General features: G+C 41.7%; 1 protein-coding gene and 1 long non-coding RNA gene across 17 annotated transcripts in view; one reads left to right on the forward strand and one right to left on the reverse strand.

The window, feature by feature from the left end:
* Positions 1-7321, forward strand: part of LOC110259298 — a 24641-nt gene extending 17320 nt beyond the window's left edge. The window contains exon 2 of the long non-coding RNA XR_002341572.1: positions 1119-7321. This is a non-coding gene — a long non-coding RNA (uncharacterized LOC110259298). The remainder of the gene's footprint in view (positions 1-1118) is intronic.
* The window catches only part of TEAD1 (TEA domain transcription factor 1), a 274130-nt gene continuing 257448 nt past the window's right edge, over positions 4080-20761 (reverse strand). For 9 of the 16 annotated variants that reach the window (XM_021076995.1, XM_021076989.1, XM_021076983.1 and 6 more), the window contains 2 exons: positions 17897-18049; positions 7237-11252 (listed from right to left, as the gene is read on the reverse strand). In XM_021076995.1, the coding sequence (XP_020932654.1) occupies positions 11139-11252; positions 17897-18049 (267 nt within the window). In that variant the 3' untranslated portion in view covers positions 7237-11138. 16 annotated transcript variants of the gene reach the window in all.

Here is a 20761-nt window from a genome sequence, read left to right on the forward strand (position 1 = left end):
TTTTTCTTTTTTAGAGCCACACCCACAGCATATAGAGGTTCCCAGGCTAGGGGTCCAATCAGAGCTACAGCTGCTGGCCACAGCCACAGCCACATCAGATCCAAGCCACATCCTTTATCTACACCACCGCTCATGGCAATGCTGGATCCTTAACCCACTGAGCAAGGGCAGGGACTGAACCCTCAACCTCATGGTTCCTAGTCACATTTGTTTCTGCTGTGCCATGATGGGAACTCCTCTCTCTTCCTCTTTTATCAGTCTTATTAGTTGATAGACTTTGTTATTTCCAAAAAAGCAATTTTTGACTTTCTTGATCTTCTGTTTTCTGTTACTTTGTTCTTTATAAGTTCCTTTCCTTGTGTATCTGTGTGCACATGCTTATTTTGGTCTTTTAACTTTATGAATTCAGTGCCTAGCTCATTAGTTTTTAGTCTCTCTTATCTAACATGCACAATTCTCCATGCTAGTCCAGTAGCGTCTAAATACTGCTTTAGCTGCATTCCATATATTTTAGTAGGTGGTATTTCTTTTACAGTTTTCAATATCTGATTTGTGACTTTTCTTATGGGCTAATTAGAAATGCTTCTTAATTTCTAAATAAATGGGAGTTTTCTCAAGATCTTCTTAAAATCAACTCTACCTTAATTGCTTTCGGGTCAGAGAATATTGTGCAGTATCACAGCAATCCTTTGGAATATACTGAGACTTGCTTAACTTGCAGGTATGTGGTTTTCATACTATTTCATGTGATTGCAAAAACATGAATGACAACGTGGGGATACAGAGCGTGCACACACACACACACACACACACAATCACTATTTCAATTTTTTTAGGGTGGGGGGCTGCACCTGCAGCATGTGGATGTTCCTGATCGAACCATGCCACAGCAGCAACCCAAGCTACTGTAGTGACAAGGCCAGATCCTTAACCCAATGTGCCACAAGAGAACTCCAGTACTTCAATTTTTCTACATACTTTGTGGAATTTGTCTGCTTGTTCCATCAACTATAGGAAGGGATGCCTGATTGTCTTTTTTCTTGCAATTCTCTCATTTCTTAAGAGTTAAGGTAGTTTTATTAAGAGTATATTACCTTACAATGATCTCTTCTTCACAGCCAATTTAACTTTTCATCACGTGAACGGACACCTTTATGAAGACTCCCAATTAAACTGTTTGCACTCAAGTCTTTTTTCGGGGTCCGCTTCTGGGGAACACTAAATGAAGATCTGGTCTGCTGGATGCTGTAGCACCATGATAACCAAGACCGTCCCCTGTCGTAAACTGGTCCCCGAAGAAGAGAGGTACTACCTTACATAATCTCTAGCATGTTAGAGAGAAGGGGTGCTGTTCATTATGGCTGGCAGGTGGTACTAATAGCTTGGTTGTTCCAAGTGCAATTGGGCATGGAAGGAAGAAAGTGGCAGGCTCACCTCAGGGCATGGTGTAAAAGATCTCCCTGGCAGCATTTGAAGATATCTCTAGCTCATGCAGCTGAAGGGCACAATGTGCTAAAAATCAAATCAGAAATTACAAATAAAGGTGAATTTACAGCCTTTACAAGTCTCCTGTCAGGCCCTAATAGGAAAGGAGGGGGGCTCTGAACGGTGGAGTAGGAACATCTGGGTGGAAAACACTGAGAGCTCTGAACCCACGTCTCTGGACCCTTTGGGCTGGGGGCCCACTTCCTCTGCAACTTCATATGAAACAGGTGCCTCCAAAGATAAAGGGCTTGCCACCCCAAGATCTGCCCCACCTCATCTCAGTGCTTCTAGCAGCCCAACTCATCGCTAGTTACAGCCACCTAGATAAATCTGACACAGGCATTAAACAGAACACGTGTCTTCAAAGGCATTTTTAAAAACTCTTAAGGTTTTAAAGGTTTACACAACACTGTGCTTTTTGAATTGGAGTTGTAGCCATTGCCCCCTGATTACTTAACAAGAGCAGCTAATTTGGCTTTCAACACACAGTAGCGAAGAGTCCTTTCAGAGGTAGAGCAGGAAGAAAGATCAGGGGTTCAAGGCGAAGTTTCTTGTTCCCTGATCTCACGAGAAGTCTTATTTACCCTCCCCTGCGTGCCTTCAATTCCTCTATCTAGCATGCCACTCTCTTCGCTGAACTCAGGTGGACTAGAACTGTGGGCACTGATAAAGGATGTTTTTGATGTATGAAAGTACCTTGTTCTAGAGGAGGAGATGGAGGGCAAAAGTGCCACAGAGCCAGGATTGCAAGGGAGGAGGTTTGCCTACCTCCAAATTCCTGCCACTCACTAGCATTTATGATCTTCACAAAGATTTCGCTTCTTTGGGCTTCAGTTTCCTCACCGGAAAACTGGAAATGATTTCTGTATTTAAGAGGATATGGGTTAAGGGCAACTGTAATGAGAAAGGCTCCTGACACATAACAGGCCTCAAGAAAAAGCCCCACAGCTCCCTTCCATCTGCCCCTGAGCAGCTCACTGGACAACTGCCTTCCTCTCAAATTGTAACTTGCTAAAAATAAGCCTCTTTAAAAGAAGGTGGAATCTAATTTTTTCTGTTCCCACTCCCACAGGGCCTTTTAGGATTTGAGCAGGCTTTACCTCAGATTTCAAAGAAATGGGGAGAAGCAGACCTCCTCAGGTCTAGTTCAAACCCAAGGACCCCTGGGTACATCGGGTCTTGCTGTCAGAAGCCCAAGGTCACTGCTGTTTAAGAAAGCCTCCTAGCCTCCAGGTTTCTCTCCTGCCCGTGAGCTGCCTTCATGGAGTCACAGTGAGCCAAAAGGCAGGGGCCAGGCGTCAAGGCTTCAGAGCCAGCGTGACTGATTTAAGGCTGCACCACGCACCAGTCACGACCCTGATGACCTACACTTCCCGAGCACGGGTTGGAGAGTAATAACGTCACCGTCATTGGGACGGCTGTGAGAATCACACACTGTACCAGCACACGGTCACGGCCCAGTAAAGTTTATAGCACGCACTACATTTCGTGACCCAAGGCTCTGGTGCATGTGTGCGGGACACCCACCTGAGGATGGGCGGCGGTCACAGCTCAGCTTGGTGGACACCATCCAAAGGATGCCGGCTTCAGCCTCCTCAACTCTGTCCTTCTTAGATTCACCCACAACACACAATGCACCTTCCGTTTGCAACAACACACACTTTTGCAGATAAAAAAGGTGACCCACACTTTCATTTTCTTTATTTTTCATTGATACCGTATGAATACAAAGTTTCTAGAAAGCTACAAAATGTCTACCACTTTATCAAGAAGGCATCAAAATGTGTCACTTTGCAAAGACATGAAAACACCTGCAGGAACTGACACAAAAATAGCATTTTTAGAGTGATGAAATAATTGCACTTAACTGTCATGGATATTACAGTTATCACACATATGTACCGCGAAAGCTAGAATACATTTTTTTTTTTTTTTACAAAGCACTTTATAAAAAAATTCTCTGCACACAAACCCTATAATTTTCATATAACTATCATACTAAAGATAAATTCACTTTAAAGCCAACACTTAGAACATTTTTAAACAAAAGGTACCAGTACCTAAACACAGACGTTAACAAATACAAGAATACTGTACTGCCAAGAGGTTTAACCAAATGCCTTTGAAAGTTTCTGCAAATAGGTTAGGAAAACGTATGTGAGAATTTGCCCCCCACCGCCCCCATCTCTCCTACCTACCCAAGAGGAACCTTACTGCCCAAAGGCAGGCTCCCTAGCCCACTCCCAGCAGCAGTACAATATCAAAGGAACCACTGACCAGATGAAACGCTTACATCACAAGCCCATCTTATACACGTGACACAAAGACACAGACTGTGAGGATCCCATTAAGTCACTTAGAATGTGAACAAACATACGTGGCAAAAACCGATTTACATACAATTTAAGCATATTCAAGAATTAAAGGCTATTCAGGTTTCTTTTTTAAAGGTTACAAAATTTTTTTTTTGTCATTTTTTTAGGCACGTAGTTTTGTTTTTACTTGTTTTTTCCTTATCTGCAGTCATGAGCCTATTGAAAAAGGCCTATAGAAGTGACTCTTTCAAGGAGGTAACAGGGAGATTTTTTTTTTTAAAAGAAGTGCAGTTAATACCTAATTTACACAGTGAAACTAAGCATGGAAAAAGAGGAAAGAAAGGGAGGGAGGGAAGGAAGGGAGGAAGACAGACCAGAGACAGGTCTCCACTTGATTTACACCTAGATCTGTCAGCCTCTTAGGGAAAGGGGAAGGAAAAACAATCTCATAATGGAAGGCAGACAAAGGAGAGTCAACTTGATAAAGGTGGAATCTCCTGGAATCTGTCCCCATTTAATGATGAACGAGAGGAAACACAAACGCCATTTGGAATACAGGGCACGGGACAGACTCAATGCAAATTCACAGAGAATAAAACAAGTTAACAGCTTAGGAAGTAGGACAATAAATACAAATATTTCATCTTATTTAATGGTGCATGACTTCAGTGAAACTATCTTTGCAATGCAATATATTTGAAACACAAAACCTTCATTCTTCACAATATAAGCAATGAGTTAATCAGAGAAAACTATTGCCAAACAAAGCACAGTAACAGTTGAAAAGGGAAGCAGGAAAACAAATATTTGACTAATTTCTTCCAAGTTGTGGTGTGGTCCTGACACGACAGGGAGGGGCTGAATTCGAGCAGCTATCCGTAACTTGTGTTGAGCAATTTTCCTTTTCATTTGATTTTTTTTTTTCTTGTAGAAATTTCTAAGAATACTCACAACTTGGTGTGGACAGAAATCACTCTTGAAATTTCAGAGCCCAAAGAGGGTATTCGTAAAGACACCAGGCAGAGACAGATGGACCACATGCATTAAGTGTTCAGAGGCTAACTTTTACGTCTGATGTCATTTTAAAGTCTATATTGGTTAAGAAAAATCTTTTTTTGTCCTGGCTTTTGTTTGGCTGGTGTTTTTGCCTTCTCGTCCTTTTCACGCCTCTTCCTCCCCTCTATCAGTTTTCCCAATTTATACAAGGTTTTGATAAAAGCCAACACGGACTACTCTAAAGAGTTGCCCTTTGGAGGGCTGGAACCTTCTCTGAACATTCCAAATTGTGAGTGGTGCTCTTTGGAAGTTTCTCATAGCACATTCAGACAACACTCAGAGTCAACATTTTCGCCCTAAGAAGAACACTTCAATTGTAATGACCCTAACCCATTTTTGTTCTGCACTGTCATCTCAGTTTGAGGCTTCCAACTTTCAAAATGGTATCACTGCTTAAACCAGAGAAGCGCACGCTGTCATCTGAGCAGGCAGGCCAGCCTCCGCGGAGACTGAGCACGGGCAGAAGGAGAAGGAAATCTGTCCACTTGGCCGGACCTTCTGGGGATTGTGTGCAAGTTCCCTCAGGCGGACGCAGGGCCGGGTGACGAGCTGAGATGGCGCACCGGGTCATTGGCACACAAACACACCCATTCCTGGTCCTGCCCCCGCCGCTGTGTGCTACTTGGGAGTCGGGGGTGGGGGTGGGGGTGGGGGCTCCCCTCACGCAGACAGACAGCCGTGCGGCAGGTGGGGTCCGCGTCGTGCTCTTTTGAACAGAGGCCTGTGGTTGGTTACTCATCCCAGTAAACCAAAGGCATTACGGTGATCTCAAAATATTTTTGGTCTCTCTACAAATTATCGTGATTATGGCAGCACTTTTCTAAGCTGGAATCTCAAACCAAAGGCACTTTCATGCTGGAGTGCAGAAGATCCACAAATAGCTAAGTATTTGGTCGTGAATTTAAAAGGCAACATTAAAAGTGTACCATTTGCTTTTCATAGTAAACTACGACACTGCAAAACCTTCCGTTTTGGTATAGACATTTGACAGTGTGGTCAATGAACTGACTTCTGTCCACTTCAGATTTCAGATCAAGGAGTCAGTTTCCTTTAGAACTGGAGAAAAATGGGCTGACGAGACAAAAATGAAAACAATGACTGCTTGCTCTGTTTAAAAACCAGGCCAATCAGTAAAGGGACATGGAGAACTGGTGTGAGAAAAGGCTGGCGGCACGACTAAGGTATCACTAAGGCACTGCTTACCGGAACGCTTTGGCAGCTCTGAATTTAAAACTTCCTACAAAAGTAACAGTAGTAAGAGAAATGCTTCCAGCTTACAAAAGGGCTCACAGTTACGAGGCAGCCTTCTGCACTGCAAACCCCACACGCAACATCGCAACGATTTAAGGCTTTTCAGAAATGACATGTGCAGGGTTTTGCCACAGAAACATCAACAGAAAGAAAGAAGCAATGCAGACGTATCCTCTTAATGTCACAGGTGTGAATACCAACACATAACATTGGTTCTACCCTTCCTTGGGACAGGTATAGTGTACCAGAGTAGAGACAAAATCATACAAATGATCTGTACCTGGTGTGAAAAACTGACTGTCGTCTTGTGTGGTTTCAACAATTTATGTTTGTATAAAAACAAACTGCAAAAGCCACTAGTGTACTGAGACGTTGAGGAGACTTGGGTTTGTAACACCAAGTGCTGGGAAATGGGGGGCTGGGTTTTTGGCTGGTCCGAGTGTAGGACTCTGCTGGCGGGATGCTTTGCCAAGAGAAATTGGACTCAGAGCCTGTGGCAGGTGAACTGTCCTCAGGGTAAGGAAAAGGCTCATCAGCTTTCATATCTGCTCATGGATGCCTCCCAGACAGGCAATGCTGGTGAGAGAAACATCATCGGCATCGGGTGATGCTGCTGCCCCGGCAGAGGGAGGGGGTCTTAACCTCCCTCTCTCTCCTGCACTGACCTTGTTCGCATGCTTGCAGGGACCACTGAAGCATGAGCACCGAAGAGGAACCACCCCGCCAAGAGTGGGAGGAGTGGGAGGAGTCCCACAGCCTACTCTTATTTCTGTCACTAAGCAGCTGGGGGACTCTGAGCAAATCATCTCTCCTCTGGGCCTTCACCTTCCCATCTACAAAACGAAGGCGGGCACAGGCATACCTCATTTTATTGTGCGTCACAGATACTGCATTTTTTTTTTACAAAGTGAAGGTTTGTGGCGACTCTGTGTCAAAGGAGCCTGCTGGCCTTGTTTTTCCAAGAGCATCTGCTCACTGCTTGTCTCTGCGTCATATTCTAGTATTTTTTGCAAAATTTCAACTTTTTCATTATTTTTATATTTTTCATGGTCATCTGTAGTCTTTACGTTACTACTGTAATTGTTTTGGCATTTTTAAGCAATAGAGTATTTTTTTGTACGTGCACTGATTTTTTTTTTTAGACTGAATGCTATTGCACACTTAATAAACTACAATATAGGGGAAATAGAACTTTATAAAGTTGCACTGGGAAACCAAATAATTCATGTACTCGCTTTCTCACAGTATCTGCTTTACTGTGGCACTCTGGAACTGAGCCTGCACCATCTCTAAGGTGAGGTATGCCTGTAGACTGTGCTCTCTTATGACTGAATAAGGAAAAATTCTATCGGCCCTCTTCCAAAATGAATCCCTCTCCTCCATAGCTAAATGATGAACTGTCCCAGAGGTTTCTATAAATTCTACAAAACACTGAGTGTAAGGCTAAACAGCAGAACACCAGAGGGAATTTACTGAAATGATTAAAGGTTTGATGAGAACCAAAAGCTTATGATAAATAATGAAAATAGGCTTTTTTTTTTTTTTTAAACTTGGTAAAATAAGGAATGAAGAGCAAATTAGAAAAGCACTTTAAATAGGTGTGAGTTGATTACAGGGGTGATAGTGACCAGCTGTTCCCGACTTCCCCAGGGATGAAGGAAAGAACACTTGTAGCAGAGAGAGGCTGTTGTGAAATGGAAGTTCTGACACAGAAAAAAGAATTGATACAATGTCATTTGAGTTCTATTCCTACCAGCCTCTAGATGGCCTGAAAGGCTCCCAGGAGAGAAGCTTTCTCAGAGTCAAATGGAAGGAAAAAAAAATCTCAAATACGGCATTTGTCACCTGTCAGACGTAGGGCAGCAGTTCTCAACCAGAGGTGATTCTGTATCCCATGGGGCATTAGGGAAAGTCTGGGGACATTTGGGATTGTGACAGCTGAGGAAAGGGTATATCTACTGGGCAGATGCCCAGGATATTGCTAAACCTTCTACAATGCAGGACAACCCCGTACCACAGAGAATTATCTGGTCCAAATATCAACAGGGTTCAGGTTGAGAAACCCTGTTCTACTGCAGCTTAGACGATCTGAGATTCTAGGACATGTTCTGAAAAAGCTCCGATTTCATTTAGGTCTCTTGCTAAGGTGGCAATAAATGGCAAGAGACCAAAGCCTGGTTCTTCAGCTTCTCCCTACTTAGGTTGTGGAAACTGGCCTCCAGACTCTCCACTGAAAGCACAAGATGTCCCTGAATCGATCCTGGTAGCAGAGGGTCCACCAGGAGATAGAGCACCCGGAAGAGAGCAGTGAGGACAGAGCTTTGGAAAGGCTTCTTCATGGTTCAGAAAGCTTTACAAAGGGAGAGGACTGTCTTAAAGGGTGAAAGACCAAAGATGGACATGGATTAGATGTCATAACACAAAGCTCATCCCAGGGGTAATTTGGGAGAGGCAGAGAGGGGGCCAAGACTTAGGGTACCTGTGGTTAAGACAGGAAAAATATCTGCCCTGAAAAAATTTTTAGAAGAACAAGACAAGAAATAAATTTGACTTAAGAGCAAAAAGCAATCTTCACAGTCATCCATGTAAGCCCCCAAACTCAACTACAAACGCATGCAGAGGAAGAGGACACACATCCATGGGTCCAGCTTGACTCTGAGTTTGGTGGACCAGGGTATGCCCTTCTCTGCAGCCAACAGAACCACCCTCTAGCTAGTGTTTTTGGGTCTCAATTTATTTGTGCTTTGAAAAAGGTAAATCTCAAGAGCCCTTCTGGTAGCACAGAAGAGCCCCAATCTTGGGCAAGAAAATGAACCAGATATTTCTTTGCCTGATGTTCTGGGACAGACTAGCTTTTAGTCACATAAGATCATCTACACCCCTTGGTCCTGAGAGACTGGGGGTTCCCTTGAGTAAAGACACAGGAGACAGGAGCAAAAGAAACATCCTTAAGAGGGGTAACCAAGAGAAGTTATAAATATGATGACCATGGCAGAAGTTTAATGTGTGGGCTGAAGACCAGATGGAAGGGTGGTCAACTGGGCTACTCCTCAAAGGCCCACTTGGAATCAGGGAACAAACTGTAGTCTCCTTAGAGGGAAGATGCACACCATCCTACTGGCGTATGTGAGGGGTGAGAATTCCAAAAAGGGCAAGTTCTGTACTTTCGCCTGGTCCAGCATTCTTTTGTTGGCCACAAGCCAGCCACACCTTCAGGTTCGTGACCACCAGACGCTAACCAGTAGATAAGCTGGGTCAGAGCAGGTGGTGGGACAGGGAAGGGGGTATGTCTGTAACTTGAATGTGACAGAACCAAGTTTTTAATTTCTGGCTTGATATAAAAGTTGTGATGTTTCACAACTTACAAAACATTTCATGTTCTATTGTGTTAACATATTCCCAACAATTATAACAATGTCACTTCCCTCCAGGAAGTTAGGGTGGCGGGGGGGAGAGGGAATCCCTGTCCCCTTCCCAATGAAGCACTTATGGAACTAACCCAAGACATGTAGCCACATCAAACCACCTCTGCCTGGGCAACACTTTGGAATATTAGGGTTGGAAAGGTGACTCTTTCCTAGGAAGAGAACCTCCCCAATGAGCTTGTCTGAAAGGGCAGAGATAGACAGCTGAGCCTCTTTGATCTTAGTCAAACGAGTCTTATGACTGGAGATGTCAAGAGGGTGGGTGTCCTTAGAGAATACACCTAGATCTATAGACACAGGTTGAGAAACACACACATATCAGCACCTAGCAAACTGAGTGACACTGAATAGATGTTCAATAAATATGTGTCAAATAACTATATGTATATGTGTAGATATGTATACACAAATACACACACACACATAGAGTCACAGATTCATATGCATACTGGATCACCAGAAATAATTTATCCATAGGCTGGTGAGGATGCTTGTCATTTTTCTGGGGAGCAGAGATCCTAAAACTGATGAGCCTTTTACGAGTTTGGTGGATGAAATTTCTCCCAGCCACAGAGTTTTCTAGAATTTGCAGCTCACAGTGCAGTATCCATGCCAATTTTAAATTTTTGTTATTAAATTTCAGTGGTTCAAATATTTACTCATCTTAATAAAAAATTTGGTTGTCCATATAAAATATAACTGCACACACAAGACTATAAACATTGTAAGTTTAGATTTTCATTATTTATCTACTTATTGCAAAAGAGCCATCTTTTCTTTTTCATTAAATAATCATCACATTAGTACAATACAATTTTATATTTTTTAAATATACTATATATGTTAAGGATAAGGGGTGAAGTTTTCTTCCTCTGTAATACCTGTTTCAAGAGTTTAATGGATTAGGAGATTAGTTTTAACCTTGAGGAAAAAAGTACAAATTTGTCTCATTAGGATATTTCTACCAAGCATTTCTTAAGGCTATATTTTAACATTTGGTTTCAAAAAGAAAGGAAAGTTTCATTTAAAAAATAATTTAGTGAATTACATTCTTTCATAACTTCCACCCTAATTAGTTACAAAGATAAGTCTAAAGATTCTTAGTTTTGTGTACTAATTTACATTTATATTTAAAGATTAATTTTACTTGTATCTTAAAACAAGAATTTTATGTTGGAAAAAAAAACCCACTAAATACATTTATATAAAGGCTGTAAATGTCCAATGGTAAATGCTCTGTCTCAATTTTTTTTTTTTTTTTCCTACCACAATGAGACACAGCTCTCTGCAGACAGAGACCTGGGTTCTCACGGTTCACCCTTCTGAGGAACTGTGGGCTGTGGATCTGAAGAACACACAGAAACAACTCAATTTCTCTTTTTACAACTGTACCAGAACTTCACAGCTAGAATGATAGTATGAACACATGAAAAAATGACTTCACTCAAACAGGATTTAGAAAAGTTGGGGTGACCTCAGGGCCAGGGCAGCACCCCTGCGTGGTGAGGTTTACAGTCAGTCGTTGGATCATGGAGAGTGTGTGTGTGTGTGCGCACATATGTGTGTGTGTATATATACAGATATCTATATATATAAATAACCATGGTTAGTCCTTTACAAGCCTGTAAATGTGATGCTGTGCTCCATGTTCACTATTTGAAACTTCAAATACACAGGCCATGCACAGGAGAGTTTCTTGTGTATCCCTGTTTGTTACCACCTGTTAAAAAAAACAAGAAAATATGTGTATGCATATACATCTATATCAAACACCACATGAACGAAAACGTATTCCATTCGTGCTGTGACAACTATGATTTACTTGGAGAGGAAGATGGAGTCTAATGTCCAAAAAGTGGGTTATTAGAGATCTGTCCAGCCTCACTCTGCCCCCTCCAGCACAAACTCAGGATATTACAGGTCTGACTTAAATCCTACCTAAGCTTAGTTGCCCTGTGTGAGAAAGCTCTTACAGACGCAGTCCACCCAGCATTTGGGCCTGAGAAGACATCACAAGAATTAACATGGTGGTTTTTTTTTTTTTTTCCTTTTGTTTTTTTAGGGCCACACCCCCAGTACATGGAGGTTCCCAGGCTAGCGGTCGAATCGCAGCCATAGCTGCCAGCCTACACCATAGCCATACCAATGCCAGATCCAAGCCGTGTCTGCAACCTACACAGCAGCTCATGGCCATGCCAGATCCTTAACCCACTGAGCGAGGCTAGGGATTGAACATGTGTCCTCGTACATGCTAGTCAGATTAGTTTCTGCTGAGCCAAGACAGGAATTCCTAGTGTAGGTTTTTTTTTTTTTTTTTTTTGTGGGGTGGTATGATTTCTGTGTAACACAGAGAATTTTCTATAATTCTGTCACATGGAACAGTCATTTATTCTATGAATTGTCTCCTATCTTATTCCTAAACCTCTACTAAACTTTGTTTCACAGTAGCCAGTGGGAGACATAAGCTCTGGGGCAAGTCCCTTGCTCACGTCTATATCAACACACAGTGCCTGGACTCAGTGAAATATATGCCGGGTAAGAGAAGACTCATGTTCCTTTAGAATCCTGTCAAATGATTCTTCCTTTCACGTGTATAGGCTTTACCTTCCAAAGTGTATTCTGAAACACTCATCTGCTTCCTCTCTCGAGTGCAGTGGCTTGAATCCATCCATCTCTCTCCTGCCTGCAGCCTCAGCCTGTGTTCATATTTTGAGCTCACTGGCCCTGATTGCTGCAATCCCCTCCCCACTGGACCCTGTCTCTTCCTCTCCTCACTCAGACTCAACTCCCCAAGCCATCCGCAGAAGGAACTTTCTAAAAGCAAACCTAACCCAACTCCCCTCCTCAAATGCTTCAATGACTCTCGGCTATTTGAGTGTGCTGTCAGCCACCTCGGGGCTCTCTTAATTTTGAATTTCAGAGCCTAGTTCAGTTCGTCATGGGCCTCGCTCCCCACCCCCAACCCCCATGTATCAGGCTGCTTCTCCCATCCTGCTTCCCTTACCCTTAAGGCATCCACATTTATGGTGCCTGACTAGGGAATAAAGTCTCACAGTACTTGTAATTTCCCCCACCTAGCGTGATGTTCTGTTTGTAAGTACATGTACATTTGTGCAATTTTTTTTTTTTTAATGTCCATCTCATCTGGTGGACTCTAAGTTCTTGAAGACCAGGGACTACGTTTCCCAGTAACTAGCTTAGTGTTTGGCACACAACCGTTATTTAATAAAGCAAGCGTCTCCCAATATCTGCGGGAATTGGTTCTAGGATCTGCCACAGATGCCAAAATCCAAAGATGCTCAAGTCCCACCTGAAGACAGTCCCCACGCTGCCTGCGGTTCTGCACCTACAGATTCAACCAACTGCAGACTGTGTGGTACTCTAATATTTACTAGTGAAAACAATCTGCGGGTAAGTGGACCCAAACAGTTCAGACCTATGTTGTTTAGGGTCCACTACATTTGCTGAATGGATAGAAACTCACAGAATAATAGCCACCATCTATCGACTGCTTACTGTACATCTACTTGGTCTTAAATGCTTTACAGAAGGTATCTCCTATAATATTACACCTCTAGGAACAGGTGCTCCATCACTCCCCCTTTAACAAGGGAGGAAGCTTGGGGTTAATTCGTTTAAGGTTATACTAATGTCAACAAAACCCAGATCTTCTGAATCCAAAGACCTTTTGCTTAACCATTATGCCATGCTGTTCTAGACAAATGAACTGATACAGTGGTGAATTTATCTCCTCCCCCAGGTAATAAAGATTTCTTTCAATACTGGCACCCACCTGCTTTTCTCATCTCACTCCCTGCCCTTCCCACGCAGATCAAATACTCCAAGCATGCAGGCCCTCCATCCGTGAAACATCTCTCTCCCTCATCCCCATATCCAAACATGATGTCTTGAAGCTTTGACCTCCTGAATAGTTCTTGAATCCCTCTCCCTTTTCACCACCACAGCCCAAGGTAGCAGCAAACCTGACTTGGACTCCTCCTCCCTACCCGTGCTAGGCACCAGTACCCCCTGCACACAGCAGTCACAATAACCTGGTAGAAAAAAATGTACATCTGACAACACATTCCTGCTTAAAAGCTGAATGGCCTCTTTAAAACCTGAGGAGGAAGAGAAAACCTATTCTCATCCTAAAACCCAAGGAAACTGTGCCCAGTCTGGCCGGTCCTGCCTGGCCAGCACACTGCTGCTGGCCCCCCTCCTTCTTCCCACACCAGTCACCACTCTGCTTCCAGTCCTCCTATTCTACTCCCCCACCTCTATGCAGTCCTCTGCCCTACTCTCTCTGCCTATCCATCTGGCAGACACCTCTCAATGGTCTTTCTCGGGGAAGCCACCCCTGACCTCCTACTGCACATTCTCTTGGCACTATGTACCTTCTTCCACCAGCCATCAACCACAATCCAGTTCCACTCATTTGGTGACTACCTGGGCTTGGAGAATGCCTGCCTCCCTCACCAGACTCCAGGATGACCGCCCCACCCCCACCCCGGTCTAGTTCATCACAGCCCCGCACCCACCGAGTGGACCTTTTCTCAGTAAATCTTTTTTTTTTTGCCTTTTTTCTTGAGCCGCTCCCGCAGCATATGGAGGTTCCCAGGCTAGGGGTCTAATCAGAGCTGTAGCCACCTGCCTATGCCAGAGCCACAGCAACACGGGATCCGAGCTGCGTCTGTGACCCACACCATAGCTCACAGCAATGCCGGATCCTTAACCCACTGAGCAAGGGCAGGGATCAAACCCACAACCTCATGGTTCAGAGTCGGATTCGTTAACCACTGTGCCACAACGGGAACTCCATCGGTAAATCTGAAAGATACCTGTTTATCCATCAAGGCAACTTCAACATCCTCTTTTAACATCCTTGAGAATTCCCCACCTCACTTCAACGACAGGTGTCTGCTACAGGCAGCTCAACTGCTCTGTGCGTCCGTGATGTCTGTTTTACTAGAACACCACAGCCATAATGACCCTGTAGCGTCACTGTCTGTTTACCTGCCTTGTTCCCCCTACCAGGCCCAGCTTCCCCTGGAGGACAGGCACTGTGTTTTATTTGCAAGGTGTTCCAGCAGCTTATATAACTCTTCCATACTTTAGCTGAATGAATGAAAACATTCTCAATAACCTTTGAGGTGGAGAGGGCAGACGCAAACACTCTATTTGTAAACTGAGGAAACTGAGGTCTGGAGACTTTAAATGACTTACCCAAGGTCCTAAAGTAAAGCTGGGTCCTAAACCCGAGTCTTCGCATTCCATGACCATGACCTACCCTGAAAAAGTGTCTTCTTCATCAGCTGAAATCTTAATTTGTGTCTATCACTGGCTGTTGTGACCTCGGGGAGGCCTAATGTTCCCTATCCATAAAATGGGAATACAGATGACCTTAAAGTTCTGCAAATGAGAATTCTGTAACATATTTACAAAGTATTCAGCACTGCGCCCGGGACCTCTAATCTATCTTAGCTTTGAGCAAACTTTCTATAAAGGAATATGTCCTAGTTAGGCTTCATGCTTGAGATGAAGAAGGAAAGAAGAACAAAATATTTCTAGCAACCTGTATGTGTGAACATGCCTTCAAAAGATGAATAGAATCCTTGGCCCACAGTTCAGCTGCTGTCTTCCTCAGTCTGACCGCCATCATTAAGGCCCCAAACTTATAGGATCACCTCAATTCCTGAATCATCCTGATGAAACCAGAGTCTAGCCCATTAGCCAGGAAGGCCTGGAACTGGTCTTGAAGACACAGGTTTTGTATTCAATGTACCTAGTAAAACACCTTCAACTGGGTCCAGCAGCTGTCATCCTGGCGAAGTTCCTACACCCACCCCTGAGGAAGTGCTGAAAAATACTATTTTTCCTGTTTATCAGTGAGATGTCTTCATTTTCATGACCCAAGAGTACCAGTTTAATTTCAACTTTTTGAATTATTTCTAGCAGATATCTATTGAAAGCTACTAATTCTCCATATTAAAGAGGTTTATATAGTTGCTTAATGATACGTTTTAAAATAAATTTGACCTGGTAAGTTCTCTGGATGAAGTCACATGTTCCAAAAGAGCATTTCCAATACGGTAACATGGATTTTGTGGGTAATAGATACTTATGATTTTTCCAGGTCATATTCACCTTGGCTGTGCTGTTGAGGTAAGGTTTTAGGGACTGAGGACATATTCCTTAATGTGCTAAAACAGTCTCAGTGGTTTTTAAGAAACAGCTAGGACTTCCTCCAAGAGAGGGAGGGTGGCCCCACCAAGATGTCACACTCACCTTCTGCTCCTCTGAGCATAAAGGTGACCCATCTTTCTTTTTTTTCTTTTTGTCTTTTTAGGGCCCCACCCACTGCATATGGAAGTTCCCAGGCTAGAGGTTGAATTAGACCTGTAGCCACCAGCCTGTGCCATAGCCACAGCAACACGGGATCCAAGCTGCATCTGCGACCCACACCACAGCTCACGGCAACGCCGGATCCTTAACCCACTGAGTGAGGCTGGGGATCAAACCCTCGTCCTTGCGGATACTAGTCAGGTTTGTTACCACTGAGCCACAATCGGAACTCCAACCCGTCTCTTCTTAAATAGCAACAGACAGCACCTATATGACAAGTAGCTGCCAGCACCTTGAACTGCTCTATTTTCACTGAAGACCATTATAGAAAAATTTAATAACTAATGAATAGTTATTAAAGAACATGCTTTCCAAACTTTCTTCAAGGCTGCTAGTTTCTAAGTTTCAAAGGGACATGGATACATATGAGAAGCCACTGAGAAATCTCCTTGGAACAAATGAAAATTATATGCAAAATTATCTGTCTGCCAATTGTAGGCCCGTGATCATGTGTCTGTGAACTCTGAACCTCCCTGTGGCTCACTTACCAGCCCCCTACAGCAATGGGTCTCAACCTGACTGCACACCAAAACCACCCAGGGAGCAGTAAAAATAAACGAAAACTATGACGCTGGTCCCCATCCTTCAGAATTTTAAAAATCTTCCTGAATGAAACTGATATGCTGAAGGTTTTTAATTTTTTTAATTTTTATTTTTTACGGTAGTATACAGGAGCTGGCTCCTACTAGCTTTGAAGATATTGTTACATATAAAGGAATTTCATGACCTAAACAACCATTGGTAGTTTGAAATTGCTCATGGGAAGTATATTTACACCATAGAAATGGGCAAAAGCTCTAAATTAGGGTTTTGAAGAAGCTAGTCTTTTTTTTTTTTTTTTTTTTAAATCAGCACATCACTGATTGAGAATCACTCACTGGATCTAAAAAGTTCAGGTCAGGAATTCCTGCTCTAAGTATTCTAGTTCTGGTAAGCAGGCCTTTAGAGTGCTGAATACTTAACCACAATTATTGTCCTTCTGCCCCTTTTTTGCAAAATTGTTCCTGCCAAATTTTGTTTTGACATTTTGCCTTGGTTTAATCAAGGAATTTTTTTTCTAAATGAGCCTTATGAAATCCATTACTACATACTTTATAGGTAGATTTTGAGGAGAGCACTGTTTTTTATTATCTTTCCTAAGTCGCCAAATGAAACTCCCGTGTGAAACTATTAAATATTAGGGGGAAAACACACACAGAGAGCATTGCCCAGGGGAACTAGATAATGTTTCCATCATGGACCTTGTGTACCATTGTTTTTTCCTTGCCCTTTAGCTGCCCATTAAGTTTTGATCATACTTTTTAGCCCATAAATATTCTCCCTCCACTCCTGGTTATGCCATTGTATCCTAGTTTATATTTCTCCTGGTATTGAGAGTTTATGTTTTGTTGTATGAATGTATGTTACTTATAATAAGGCCTTATAAATCCATCATGAAATGAGTTTAGGTATATTTGAGGTGCAAACCTGCAGACTCAGCTTTTGCCTCATTTATGATTTGAACACCACAGTGCTGCTGAGACTCAAACATAGTTAACACTGGAGTTATCCAGGGAACTTTAAAAAATACATGTCTGGGTCCTATCGTCTGAGATCCTGATTTAATTGCTCTGGGATCCAGCCTTGATATCTTGATATCGGGATTTTTAGATGTTCCCCTGGTCTTGCTACTGTGCAGCCAGAATTGAGAATCTGGTTTTATTACCTCCACCTTCCCTTCCCAAATCCCAATTCTGCCAAGCTTAGAAAGCCCAGCCAGATGAGACCCCTTCTCTTCCACAGACTCGAGCCAAGCCATGTTTGCCCTGTGGATGTGTGAACTCTACTGCTCACTGCCCACCTGGGGCCCAACCCAACAGTCTAGTCCATTCCCTTGGCCCAGATCCCAGCACCTCCCAGGCCACCTTCCGCTCTGGCCTCATGGCTGAGTCTGACAAAACAGGAAAGAGACAAAGCAGTTACCAATAAAATTGTGAAGTTTTCCAAAACACTGTTCATCATATATTTCTCTGGTAAGTGTTTGAGCTTGTGGATGAAGTTGATCATATATTCACACATCGGGGAGCGGTTTATTCGGTATACAAATCGGCCATTCTCAAACCTCGCGTATTCCGTCTGTGAGGGAAAAAGGAGTTGAGCATTCTCAAACGTGTGACTTCAAAATAGATGAAAAGGATATTATTGCCTGTAAAACCATTTTATTTTTGCAACATGAATCACCTGCTGTATGTTGTACTACTTACGTGGTTTACTTAATTTAAAAAAAATTTCTAACACCAAACTTAACATCATACTCAGAATCCATTATATTTCTGGAAAAATTTTCAAAAGCAGGAAAGATTATAGCTTTAAAGAAAAGTTATATAGATGTTTTTCAGTGAAGGTCAGAAAAAAAAAATATAACTGTCTACTGAGCGATTTTTCTACCTGGAAATCTGTGAGAGCAAGCCCAGCTAGTCACATTCTTCAAAGAGCCCAAAGAACATACTTCTTCTTTACTGTGACAAGACCTCACAGGCCAACAATCAATGCAGCTAATTTCTTTGATTTAGGAAAAAATATTTCATACTGATCATGAGCCCTTGACTGCCAGTTATTTATGTCTTTAATTTTTTTTAAGATTTTTTTAATATGTACATGAAGTTTGAGGATCCCACTGAAGCACTCAAAATAAGAAAGACATTCTTAGATACTTTAGAAAGAAGAACTTAAAAAGAAATTACAAACTATCTAAAGAATAATGGAAAAAAAGACATTTACATTAACCTCACGGGACTCAATGAAGCTATAACCTGGAGGAAAGCAGCTTCATGTCTTCATCTTTAAAGATGAAAAGTTACAGAATTTAATACATACCTTAAAAATTAATAAACCCCACAAAATCAACCAAAGGCACAAAGAAACCAAAGAAAACCAGGAATAAGAAATTAATAAAGATAAAAGTTCAAATCAATGCAAAGGATATTGAAAATGCAGACAATATAAAAACTAGTGCCTTAAAAAGACGAAATTAAAAAAAACCCTTCACAAGCTTAAGAAGAAGAAAGAAAAGGGATAAAACTACAATTACATTATTGATTAGAAGATTTAGAAGGTTAACTTCATGTAACTCTATGGCAGTCAATCAATTAAAGCAAAGAAAACAGGACAGGATGATTTCCCAGCAAAATACAAATTACTAATTGAAATAAGTAGAAAATTCCAAAAGGTCAATTACTGTGGAATTACTCTGAAAACTGTTTAGAAATCTACCACTGAAAAAGGTCCAAAGACCAAATGATTTCACAGCCAAGTTTCATGTAATTTTTAAATAACAGTGATTTCCAATGTTACTTGAATTACACCATACCACAGAAAAAGGTAGGTATTACAACTATTTTTATTAAATTGATGTACATTCAATACTGAAATTTGATAGATTGTAAAAAGAAAAGCATAGACTAATATCACTTATGAGATGCAAACATTTTATGTAAAATAGGACTTTCTTTGGGAATGTTGTGGTGGTTCATACACAAGACGTGTTAACTCATCAAGTCAACAAAATGGAGAAACGTCATATAGTCAGAGTTGCTGAAAAGGCATTTGATAAAATATTGTAGCTCTTAACTAATAAAAACTTCTTTAGGTAAAATAGGATTAGAAAGCAAGCACTTAAATATAAAATAAAGACCACTTATAAAACTACTTATAGATTTAATTCTAAATGTCAAGACATCAAAGCTATTTCTACTAACATCGGTGACAATACAAGGATACTCACCATCACTATTTCTTTTACTTCTTTTTACAAATGTATTGGAGGATTTAGCAAATGAAAAGAAGGTGAGAAAATAATAATAAAGGTGGCACAAACATTGGAAAAGAAGAGATAAAATAAAGTCTTTCCTTTTTGCTATCCCTAAATGTATATACAGAGGAAACCCAAGAATCTCTTGGGAGTGGGGCGGCAGACCACCAGAGGTATAATGCAGATTTGCAAAAACCAAGAGCTTTCCTCTATTCTAATAATTAAAATCTAGAAACTGGAAATTGTACTAAATTATATAATTAATATTTAGAGATATATTTAACAAGAAAGGGATAAATCCACATATGGAAACTGTAAAATCTTATTAAAGTAGATAAGATTTTTAATTGTAAAGATTTAATTACACTAATATATTAGTCTATCCCCAAATAACAGCTAAGTCTAATGCAATTACAATTTGGTTGCTCAAACAAGATTTTTTTCTTTGCATTTTAAAAGTGATCTTATAATTTGGAAGCTGGTAGAGATAGGCCCTGCTGCCCATCCCATGATGCCCCTCCTGCCCCAAGTCCAAGGGCACTGCCAGGCATCTTGATAACAACCAAGGTGGTCCTCAGCTGATTGGCACCCGCCTTTCAAAACCCTAAAGCCTTGAGTTTGGTTTTGCTTTTTCCATTTTCACTCCATCTTAATTATTTTAAATATATTTCAGTACATACTTGGACCAAATACCTATTTGGTTATTCGTCTAGAAAATACATGAAAAAGAGGAGTAGTGAGATTGACTTGCTCCAACAGATACCAGTACATGCTATAAAGTCACTGTAATCAAATCAACACGATCCTGGGACAGAACAGACTCCAGTAACAGCTCCCAGAATACGCAGTAACTTAAAGGGGACAGAGTGTCTCAGTTGGAAAAGGGTGAATCATTTAATAAACAGTTTGGACACAACTGCCTATCATCTGGAAGAAAATATAAGCAGACTCCTATTTCACAACAAATGCAGAAATATATGCCAAATGGATTAAAGGCTTAATTATAAAACTCTGTGCCATAGCATTTTCTCCAGGAA

Source organism: Sus scrofa, chromosome 2, assembly GCF_000003025.6.
Source record: "Sus scrofa isolate TJ Tabasco breed Duroc chromosome 2, Sscrofa11.1, whole genome shotgun sequence".
NCBI classification, from domain to species: Eukaryota; Metazoa; Chordata; class Mammalia; order Artiodactyla; family Suidae; genus Sus; species Sus scrofa.